A 13,281-nucleotide genomic window follows, 5' to 3' on the forward strand; every position below is an offset into this window, starting at 1 on the left:
TAGCTATAGCATAATGAGTAGGTACATAATAATATAATCTACTATCATTGAAATAGGTAGTGTATTACTAATCAAGTGTTTTAAAAGCACCAAGCTAAGTTCAATTATTTAACAGACCATTTTAACATAAACTATATCTATAGTTCAAAGACTTAGCTATAAAATTATATCGCAACTTTTAGAACCGTTTTTTTCACGGAATTTGGCGGAGTATTTTGCTGAGATGTATAATACATTGAGAACTGTGACCTTATGTCTAACAGAATATTACAACACAGTTTTTTTAAATATTTTTTAACCATAACCGAACAACTGATGGTAGTTTCATAATACTGATTTGTGATATTCATATTTAGTTCAGAGGAAACTAAATTGTTTTAAAGATAAATTTTGTAAAATTAAGTTTGACAATAGAGTAACAAGAAGTAACTGTTTGTTGAAACATTTTACAATGGTACCGACAATTTCAACTTGAAAAGCATTTAAATAATAATTTTGACAAAGGCATTTCTAATGAATTCTATAGTAAAATATCTAAAAGCGCATAACAATCCTATTCACACAATTCGTGTGCTTAATTACAATGCAATGAAAACATTTAGGTACTAACTAAACAAAGGGATTAGTTTTTTTAAACTTAATGGCAGTTAATAAACAAATCTATAGCAATAAAATAATTAATAAACAATCAAATCATAATTTTACTAATTATCGTACAGATGTAGTTGGAACCTGCAAATTAATTCTATCTTTTCGACTGAAAATAACCAAGCCCTAAGGAATTCTAAATCATTTCAAGTATGCAGTAAAAAATTAACAAACTCTAGTCAATGTACTTAACATTAATATCATTAGGTATTGGTATTTAATAATATTTTATATTAGCAATGCACATTGATATCCAACGCTAATTTTTTACTTGGTACATATTTTTCAGATATATTTTTATAAATATCTACCTAATTATAATATTTGTATTACACGATAGCTGCTAGGTATAGATAATTTATGTCGAGACATCATTATTTAAAGAAAAATACACTTTTGATAAGCATTATAATATTAGCTTATTAGTAATGCTTATAGTCAGTAAAAATTGTTTTTAATCACGACAAATTTAAATTTAGTTTAACACGACCTTGGTAGGAGATTATCCTACTAAATGATAATTTAATTCCAAGCTTTGAAAAAAATAAAAGACAGCCAATGTTTTTGATATCGTTATTTTTTTTTCTCAAGAGTAAACATTAAAAAAAAAAATGTTGGTTTAAAATGTTATTATATTATTCACGTTCATACTATACTATAAATAGACAAATATCTAGTGTTAAAATAAAATGTTATAGAGATATGTGCACAAAGTTAAATATTTTTAATTTTCTATGGTAAAATGTTTTCATTCATATTTTACCACCACATTTTCATTTTAAAAATTCAAAACGAATAAAATAGAATAGTATTTTATTTAATTATGGAAATAAAACAAAATTGAAATGGAAAAATGGCACACAATACACGTATTCAGACTCAAAAACTTTCCACCGAGTCTGTGTATATATTATTGTTACTTATAAAATTATGGCTCACACAAATTAAACTTTCATCATTTACCATACAATTCGAAAGGTATACAATTTTCTACTATTGAGATGGCGTATTTAATAATATAGGTACTCTTTGGAACCATATTATTTTATTTTCTATGTTATATGTAAGGGCGTGGGGCGTAGGAACTACGTCGATGATATATATATATATATATTATAATATACATATAGGTACATATCTCAAAAAATGAATGCACATTACACATCCTTATAAAAATGCATTGATCAAACTTAAATAATTGGCATAAGAACTTATATTTTGTATATCAGCAAACCCAATTATATGATACATCTACAGTATTCTAGGTAGTGACTTGAAATTTATTTTCTACGTACGACAATAATTGAATCACGGGCAAACATTGAAATATCGATGTAACTATTTTATTTAACTTTTCCAAAGTAGCGTATTCAGAATATCCTCAAGTAATTTTCAACAATCAGTCTACGTCATTCGTACATAACATATTAAAGGTATTTTTTATAATGTGCCTTCCTATCGAGTGACTGCATGTCTGCATAACATCTAATTTAATAGCGTTTTCACATAAATAGTGATTGCATGACATGCTGTATCCAAATAAAAAAAGGTGGGTAAGTGGTTGTCGCTCTGCTGTACAGTAGGTTACAAGTGGGTCACTGTTTAATGGATAGTATTAAATTTGAATTCAATGATATAATATCACTGTATAAGAAAAACAATTCTGAGCGGAGACGGTTTGTCAGTCTGGGTATTAGACATACATATTATAGGTATACTTATCTATATTATTAAAAAAAAATTATCTATAATTATAGGTATCAATAATAAATTCCAAGTTAATCATATCACAATATCCATTAGGTAACGCGTTATACATCAACAATAAACCGTGGTACTATCATAGTTATATAATAATATACTTTAGAAGTTTCAAGTACCCACAAATAATATTATACAATCACAACAAAATAACTAAAATAGTTATTCCAGGTTTTTTAATATGTAATTTCGTCCAAATTCGAACTTAAAATGACTATAAAAATAAACTGTGCTTATGTATTTCTTAGAATTTTTGGTAACAGAATTAAATATTTACGTGGAATCTTGTTTTAAATTTTCAATCCTTAGATATAAAAGTTGAACATTTTATAAATTTTTAACTACTAAATAATTATTCAATTTTAAATTTGATAAATTTTGTCAAAATTTCAACTTCAAATGCTTATAAAAAATAATTGTGCCTATGTATTTTTAATATTTTTCAACTGCTATTGTAACAATATATCAGGAGCCTTGTATTCAATTTTCTAGTATTTTTACTCAACAAATAATGTTTTATTGACATTCATAGAAATAAAAACTAATTAAATTGAAAACTTACAATGTCCGTAAACAGCTCAAAAATAGTCAAATTATTTTCAAAATTTTATCGTATATAGAAAATGGAAATATAATCAACCAGTGAAAATTTCATGTATCTACTATCTACAGTCATTCGTTTTAAAGTTAAAACCAAAATCAATTTTCTCGAAAACAGATTTTGCGTAAAAATTCCCGTTTTTTCTTAATTTTTCTTTTGTTTTTCACGGCGCTTTTGAAAATTACTGGGAATTTTAAATTTTGACCTCCCCAATGCACCAACGATATTTACTTTCCAATCGAACAAGATACTGAAGTTGATAATCGAAGCATTATTTCGACTACTTATCGTGTACACAGACACAAAAAAAAAAAAAAAAAAACACACATCATTGTAAAATCAATACATTCATCGTTCCACTCAGAATCTAAAATTATTACCTTTTGCCAAATACGAACTCACACTTCATATAATGACATATTATTATCGAACACTCTTTTTCTTGAATTTGTTAGAAGTTCGTTACGATCTACGGGGACCTTTTAATTCGGAAAAAGATCATAACTAAATAAATCATGATATTTCGTCAATATAATATAGTTTATAAGGACAATGTGATACATTGCTTAATGTTTATGTAAAATCATCAGTTCAGTTCTGTTTTGATCTACAACTGAAGGCCACGCGGCACCTTCATTAAAGCACCTGCTCTAAGCTAGCACTCAAACGTGGTAGGTATACTGAAAATCTCGAGAGTAAAAACACGAAATTCATCTTGGTTAAAAAGTATAACTGAACAAGGCCACTACTAACAGGTAGGTTTACCTTCCATTTTCTTCTTTCAACTATCTGTTATCTCGTTGTCTGTATGATTGTATTGATCGCACGATATTATATTAGGCACGTTTGCACGTAAGTTCAACACTCCATTGGCAGAACACAAGCCGATGAATTATATTATTATTAATGTGTATAAATTATAAAATGCATGTTTTTGTAGGCACCTACACTCTTATCCATTATAATATAATGTTTCGTAATTTTATAATAGAATTTAATGCTTATTCTGTTCACGCGAATATCATGCTTTATTCGTGGCATTGAAACATAGTCGATTTGAATATTCAAAAACAACTTTGAAGTTTGTGCCAAGCAAACAGTTCGGTAGTAAATAACACGAATTTAACGAAGCGTAAATTGTATCCAATAAAAATGAGTAGCTCGTCCAAATTGAAATGAAAACATGTTTCCTCTTCTGATAACTATTTTATCATTTTCAAGTAGGTACCCTAAACATATGCATAAAATAGACCTACAATTTAACTATAGTATTTGAGTTTAATCACTAAAAATACCACCGCTATACAGTTGTGAAGAAAACTAAAATAACATAATTGTATACTTACAGTGAAGTTTCTCGTCTAAATTTCCTCTGGACGTTACTGATAAAGCTTTGATGAATTCTTCGAACTCTATAGAACCATCCTGAAAAAATATGTTATAATGTGATTAAATTTGGATTAATATGAAAATAAAAACACACAATTAAACAGTCACGTATAAATATATTATAATAATATAGTAAATAGTAAATACTCTACTTAATATTACTGAATAATATGTTTTAATACGAAAATATGATATAATGTAATATTATACTGAACTAGTTATTTCTAATTATTATTTCTAAAATAATTTCTAATGCTTATAAATATGTGATTAGATATTTTCAATCTTTTTAAATTTATATAAGAAATACTTTTAAGAAACTATATCTGTATTACATTTTAAAGAAGGCGACTAATGAAAAAAAAACCAAAAAATTCGAAATTATAAAATGCCTATTAAGAGCTTAAAAACAGATACAATATTCAAACAAAATATTATATTTTAACGTCTTGAAAATGGAAATATAAATATTAAGTTAAAATATTATATACGGTTATACATAATATTGAATTTTTCAAAAACTGGTGTTTCGTAATTTTTATTTTGTTTCATCAGTTATTTTGAAAAGTTGAAATTGGGATTTTTCTACCTCTGATTTACAGTAGGTAGATACAATTTTCTATAAAAAAATATTCTCATAGTTGAAACATTTTGATTTAAAAATGAATGAAAAACTAAGAAAAAAAAACAAAACAGATCATTCTAAAACAAATACATACACTGCATTGCTTAGAATCAAATATTATAAATCGACATACCTATAAATTATAATAATAATATTATTATAATAATTGTTAATGTATATTATATACTAGCTGATCCCGTGCACTTCTTTGCCCGTTAAAAGTGCCAAATCTATATGATTCAAACTTTGTTCAATTCGTTATAATATTTGGTGTATGATCATTTTATTGAATTTCAAAATACTTGAGCCAGTACCACTTTGAAATTCGAATTTTGGAAGATGCTTTCTTAGTGGACATTTTCATGATGGTTTAAAGGTACCATGAAAATTTCAATCCTCAAGTCATCATTATGTAGGGTCTACGTTGATCAGTAAGTGAGTCAGGCAGGACACGTTCGATTATATTATAATGTTATAGCCGTACGGCGTTGCCCGTGAGACAGATTATGCGAGCAATATACTTTCAGGTAGAAAATTCATCTGCAATGGATTTCAGACCCCACGTGGAGGGTACGCAATTATGAATGTCTTATAAACACGTTGTTTACAATATGCGTGTGTAGGTTCTCAGGACAACGGTAAATTTGCATAAGGAATACCATTTTTACTAAGTTTGGTATGGTTTTGACTAAATATACAGGTATAAAATTTGCATAAGGAATACCATTTTTACTAAGTTTGGTATGGTTTTGACTAAATATACAGGTATAAAATTAAATTCAATTATAAATCATAACCAGTGTTGGGAAAGCTCCTTTTAAAAAGGAACTCGTTCCCGTTCCTTTACACATTTTTTACGTCGTCAATGGTGTCTTTTTGCGAACAATTTTTAAGTCAGAAATTATCGGTTAACTAACTCGGAGCACCGATTTGAACAAAAATGATTTGTTTTATACTCTGTCCCATGAGAGAAAAATCAGTCCGTCGACCGATTCTCGTCAGGGCCGCGCATCCCCCACCAACGTCCAACTTCCCTGTGTTAACGTGATCACGTGGTTCTCGACGCACCAATTGAATCATTCGTGATGCGCGAAAAGTGATTGTTCTCTCGTGGGACATATCAAGACGATAGTCGATAATACGTATGATATCAGATATAAGAAGAGAGAAAGTTCAATATCTACGAGAGAGATAGACTATAAGGGCCAGTTGTGCAGTCTGTGATTACACTCCGATTACGCTTAATTAGCTGATAACAGATATTTAACCGGCCGGTTAAACTGTGATTAACTTTAATCAGAGACGGTGCAGCTGGCCCTTACTAATCTTTGGCACTCTTATAACCTCAAAAATTGTATACCTTTATTCTCAGTTGATAAGCTCGATGTTCTATCCATTCTTATAATATCTATGATTATACCTTATATGCTAATCTCGAACTAAATTAAAATATACCAACGATACCTAGGTTGTTCGTTTTACTATTTACAAATGATTGATGAAGTAATACCAAAATACTAACACTAAATATATTCTAGAAAATATTATTATTAAAAACTACTTTCATTTTTTTTTTTTTTTCATTATTTGAGGAACAGAAATTTTTGTTCAAGTTCCTTAAAAATAGGAACACTTTCCCGTTCCTCGTTCCTATATTTTAAATAGAACGCGTTCCGAGCCTCGTTCCTTCCCAACACTGATCATAATCAATATTAACTTTACAATAAATAAAATACAATAAACAAAAATAAATTATTATAATATAGTTTATTTTCTGCCTAGACGGATGGCGCCACTGTTGTATTTTTTACATCCAAATTTCCTACTTTTTAAGTGGATTTTCCTAATATTTTCTTTTATGCAAACATTATCCTGACTCCTGACAATTACGAACACAACAACAAAAAAAAAAAAATCAGTCAAATCGGTAAAGCCACTTTTGAGATTTAGCCAGACTTACGAACAGCTTTTCATTTTTATATAATATATTATATAATATTATTTGTATTATATAGTAGGATTATATCCTCTTTCCTAGCAGTATTGTACCGTGTCTCGTTTTTGTCGTATTTTTATTCTCATACGTCTATTATTATTATACAATATACTAAACAAATTTACCCACCTAAAAACAAAGTTAACAATTATTAATTAATTAATTATTAAGAGGAAGTAATACCCGTATGCGTTGTCTCCGTTTTTAAATGTACAACATAACAAAAAACTGTTTTCCGTGGGATAGAACCACTACCTTGGTATTTAAAGTAAAATTACCAAAATTCCAAAATCATAGGGAACAACTTTAACTGTGTCGTAGTGTTTTATATTTTTTTATAGCACTTACCAATAATTTTCAATAATTAAATGAAAAAAACAAAAAAAATCATAAAGTTCTCGAACTGATAACTTTAATTTTATTTACTTTATCCAAATAATAAAAACGCTACGATACAGATAAAGTTGTTTCCAATAATCCGCGGTGTCTTCTTAAATTTAAAAAAACTGTATGTTGATTGAATAAGTAGTTTCGGAGCTAACCCGTAACAAAGATTTCCGTTTTCACATTTATACATATATATATCAATGTCAAATATATATGTTATAGCACAAACTATATATATTATATACAAACTTACGATATAAATTATGTTATAGATCTTCTGTTTTAGAATTTCATTTAAAATTCCCTCTTACTAAACCCTCAACCAGCTTTCTTTCTCCACTCCATTTCACACCACTTTGTACAACAATAAGTCATAACTCTTAATATCAACCCTTTAGCACCTTTAAAATAATACATTTTATACCATTAACTATTTTTAAGAACGAGGCATTTTAAATTTTTAAATAATAATTTTAATATTGATATTGATAAAATAAATACGTAATTTGCATATCATAATGTATTCTATTACCTATGTATTAGTATACAGGCTTAATATAATAATATCGAATACTACAAGTACCAAAAGTATAGTACTTATAATACCTATACTATAGTTCTCAGTAATCCTAATAAATTGTAATATTAATATTATTGTATTATATTCCTGCATATGCAGTACCTAAACGGAATTCAAAATGAACTATTATTAATATTTTTATATATAAAAACAAACACGATGTTTTCTAAAGAACAATCATAATAAAATATAATTTCACGTGAAGGTTTTTTGCTTTTACAACTCTCGTATATATTTCACGTGCTTCAGACGATATCCAAAATGAACAGCATAATAACTCAAAAATTCTTTTGTGTACATTTTTAATCTCAAACACGGTTTTAAATAATAATATTTTTTTCACTAATTTATTAATAACCAACATTCAAACTAATAAAAATGGTATAATACAAAGGTATAACATTATAATTTATTAAGTCCGTCTTCGTATATTATTATATCATACTATCGCAATAAGACAAAAAGGCATGTTACTTTAAAAACTTTATAGCTTAATTTTATGATTATTTAATTTATACATTTTATTGTTAAAAACGCATTAAATAAATTAAATCTACCAAGTTTAGTAATTTTTCTTTATTATCACGTTATAAAGATCTTAAATTAATTGTCTTCTAGCGTAATTTTATTGGTTTGAATGGTACGATGTTCATAAATCTGGTTAAATTATAAATACATTAGGGTGTACCTACAATCTACATATTATAACAGATAACAGGGCCGCCCCTACATTTGGTGGAGCCCGGGGCATAACTCTTATAGCGGGGCCTATAAAAATGCTTTTTGCACAACGGAAATTGCATTCCCGTAACCTCTCCCAAAATAATTTAGACATACGTAGTTTTTTACCTATTACCTCTACCAGTATCTCACCTAACCATTTTACGAACTGATAACAGTAATATATAAATTGGATACATTGGGGTTTGGAAAAACAACAAGACATCTCCATACTTTGGTCAAAAATAGTTTTTGATTGCACATTAGCTATTAATAAAAAAAACTGTGTCGTTTGTTAAATACAGAGATAGCATTTAAATGAAGATGACTCGTTGTTGCACTAAAAATATTTAATTTATTATGAGTACTGTATAAACTATATAATATTCAAGCCTTGGCAAGTTAATGATAATTTTTAATTGAGATAAGTTAAGTCAATAGAAAACTTTCAAAAAGTTTAAAGTTAATAGTTAACCTAATATGTTTTTAATTCAGTTAAGTTAAAAGTTATATGGACACTTACAATTAACTTATTAACTTATTATTTATTTTAGATTCTGAGCGGAGCGAGGGAGCTATTGTTTTTACAATGGTGTTTATTTTTTATTTTTTTTATTTTTATATCCTGTATACAAATTTCTTCCAGAAGGAGTGTTTCGATTTCAACATATAGTACCTTATCTTTTAGCAAATTGAATCAAGATGGTACTTTAGAGAGGTCATTTTTCGATTTTCTCAATAGTTATTTAATGCCACTGGAAAAACCACCGAAAAATTACGAAAAAACGCTAAAAATGGGATTTTAATTTCTAACGCTTTGTTTATCACTATAGAAACGAATAAAAAATTGTAATATTTTAATATTAATTCAACTTGATTACCTACATGATAAAATAAATAATAACAATATAAAATATCCAGACTGACAAATCATCTCCGCTCAGAATCGTTTTTCTAATAACTTTAATTTTTGAACACACAAGTTTACAAATGGCAAAATTGACTTTATTTTTTTAAATGGCAAATGGAAATCACTTTTTTTTAATAGATTCTGCTAAAGCTTTTTTTCTAAAGATTTCGAAAGCCAAATCATCAATTTTGGTTCTCTAGTTTCTTAACTATGGTCTTCTAAATATTAGTAAAATATGCATTAATACTTTTAATTTAAATAATTCGTATATTTTTAATTTACAAGAGCTAAATAAGTTTTTCTTATAACTACCTTTTGATACTCTTAAATAGTTGAATCAGTAATCTAATGACACGCTTAAAAAAAAAAAAATATCATATTAAACAAAATTGTTGCAAACATAGTACATTATTTTTATTTTAAAATAAGATCATAAAAATCAGTATTATAATTTTCATTTTTTTCATCACAGTTACTTTTATTACAGGTAATAATGGTAAATTGGTAAATGGTATTCGATTGTTGACATTATAATATGTCTTAGGTAGGTACCTATGTATGGAGGTAAAAAAAAATATGTACCTGCTGAAAAAAGTGCAATGTTTTGTGGTGCTCTTTTTGTAGTGGTATAAACTTGAAATTTAAACCGTAGGTTTGACTATATACATAGGTATGTTGTAAATAATTAGACATCTCCAAATTATATTTTCTGGTTTTGAAATCATACAAATTTCATTTTGACGTCTGATACTGGCTTTAGTAGTTACTACATATACGAACAAATCTTTTTTTTTAATTGGAGATGTCTTGTAGTCTTTCCCAGGTATTCATTTGTTTAGTATAGAAGACTATTCACTTTTATTACCAGAGTGTATACTGTACAATTGTACAAGTATTCCGTACAGTTGTACATTAATTTTATTTTATTACATTTAATTAATAATATAATATCGTCTAATAAAAATTCGAACTATTTTCGTAGTGCCTATAATTTGTAAATCGTTGTATTTAAAGAAAACTTAGGATTTTTCATTGCGTGAAGCCCAAATGAGGAGTAAAAAACACAAGACTCTGACCGTTAATACAAAACAATAATTTTAACAGATATTTAATGTTAATAGGTACCCAATAGGTATATTTCTTTATTATATATGTTAATATGACTGTTTAATAATACCAAAACGTTTTAAATGTCTTAGATATAAACTATTAGCTAGATTAATCGAAATAACATCAAAATATGAGTTGATAAAATAAAGATTTATATGTACAAATGAATATTTAAATTTTCCAAATCAATGGTAATAGCATTATAATTAGACGTAATATATTACTTTAATTTGTAAATATTTGTTACAACTTAGTTGTGCACCCAAAACTTTTTCATGTGTACCTACTTATATGAATATAATATTAGCCAATTAGAATTTGAGTAGGTAAGTAAACCTGACCTAAGACCCATAAATATTAAAAAGAAAAGTATTGCACAGTGATTTTACTGAAAGTATAATATTTTTATTCGTATAGTACCCATATGTTATTTATATGCAATAACTTTAAGTGGTTGATAAAATGTTGACTAATGTATTATAAATCAACTTATAAATTATAAATAAAATATGGGGAAAGTAGGTACTAACCCAGGGATAGCAAATAGGATTTGTTCAACGTGCCTTTTTATAAAGCAACAATTCAAAAAAAAAAATTTCCACTAATTATATTTTGTTAATACAGAACATTTATACAAAATATAAATGAAAAATGAATGATAATAATGTAGAAAATAATTATTAAAAAAAAATCAACTTTTACCGATTTGTTAGAACGTTTTACTTCATATTATTATTTAAAAGATTTTTTAATGTCTGGTTAATAAGCGCTGTTGTTTTCAAGGTATATGAATATAATATATATAGACACATGAAAGTCTTTCGGGTGCCATTGAAATATTCTTGTGAGCCAAGTATGGTACGCGTGCCACTTATTTGCCATCCCCTGTACTAACCACTCTTCTGTACAGTAGGTGTCAAAAGTACCTCGACATTCATCAATAAGTAAGTCACTGCAATGTATGTGTTAAATTTTAATTTAATGATTGGTCAATACATACGATAAACGGTTTTGAGCTAAGACAATCTGTCAGCCTATAGTATTACAAAGTATATTTTATATTTGTAATATAGTTATTTATTTTACTATACTGTAACGATTCGCAGTTTACTGACTCGTCATTTATGTCGCACTCGGCGAATTTGCTTAGGTAAACAGAAAACAGGAACGTAGAGTACGAGCCTATATATTATTGGCATAGCAGCCAGTCGAGTTTTGAACCGTGAAATAGAGACTATACATCAGTCTACTATAGTCATATTTACAATATTATTAAACGTAATTAATTGATTAACTTTAAGTATATAATAACGTACCTAATAGTTAAATTATAATAATTCAATATTGTTCAACTCGTACTCCGCTACTCCTGTTATCTTCAATATACTACCCTTAAGAACAGGGTTACTCAGGTGATAGTGTATTTTATTGGTTATAATATTATAATTATTTTAGTCTTGAATAAAACATTGTATTCGTTGCTATATCGTGTTAATTGTGTTAGTCTATGAACGCAGGTCATAAGTTTCTAGGACCTGTAAAATATAACTCAGAAAACTTTATTTATATCAATTCAACAACCCGGATCTAAGGACCGGTTCGTGTAGTGGGAATAGCCAACCAACTACTCCTTAACTGGATAGAGTTAGGTATAAATATCGACAGCCACTGGGTTTGACAAGCCGAGGAGGTGTGTTGCAATACCTACCCCTACTTATATTATATTATTGTTATTACGTATTAAAAAATTAACTCATAGCCAATACCGACTTACCGTAGACTGGTATTCATGGTAAATAGACAAAAGCTTAAAATTAATTAAAAATGTTATTGTGTATATGAGAAATAATAATATACCTACGTAAAAGTTTTGAGGTCCAACGAGGCAAGAATAATATTTTATTTGATATTACGATTTACGATATTACCATTTTTAGGTTCTTACGTTAATTGCTTATGAGAAATCTTGAAGAAGTTTTAGCTATAAAAATTGAATATTTTACGAAAGACGTAGAGAAAAAAATATCTAAAATATATTAAAAATTCTAAATAGTTAATGTTTTATGATATAAAAGATTAAATAAAACAATTCCACGTAGCCATAAGTTATTTGATAACTCACGTATACTTATAATGAATGAAATTTAAGAACCTATACATATAGTTAAAATATTAAGTAAATTAAACTCACAAAATTATAATATTTGAGTATATCATATAAGGATAACTGTAATAATTAATAATAAGATTATTTTTTTTTTTTGATTTAAAAATGAACTTCATGTTTAAAATTTTAAATGAGTAAGTAATTTACACTTATTTTTGTTCAAAATTTCAAAACTAATTTAATTAAAATAGTTAGAAAATATTAATGGAAAAAAAACAACATATCTTAAACTATATATTATCATACTGTTCAGTGTTTAGTAAAGAAACTTATTTTCGATTAAGTCTTCTTCTTGTCATCTATAATAGTTTAACAAAGTAATCAGTATGTTTTTATTTTTTTAGTCATTATAACTTTATTAATTTTTGCAGTATATGGGTGCAAAAA

General features: G+C 27.1%; 1 protein-coding gene across 1 annotated transcript in view; it reads right to left on the reverse strand.

Moving 5' to 3' along the window:
• The window catches only part of LOC100575640 (frequenin-1), a 201,270-nt gene that overhangs the window by 89,493 nt on the left and 98,496 nt on the right, over positions 1-13,281 (reverse strand). The window contains exon 6 of the mRNA XM_029487013.1: positions 4,357-4,435. Within this exon, the coding sequence (XP_029342873.1) occupies positions 4,357-4,435 (79 nt within the window). The remainder of the gene's footprint in view (positions 1-4,356; positions 4,436-13,281) is intronic.

Source organism: Acyrthosiphon pisum, chromosome A1 (assembly GCF_005508785.2).
Source record: "Acyrthosiphon pisum isolate AL4f chromosome A1, pea_aphid_22Mar2018_4r6ur, whole genome shotgun sequence".
NCBI lineage: Eukaryota > Metazoa > Arthropoda > Insecta > Hemiptera > Aphididae > Acyrthosiphon > Acyrthosiphon pisum.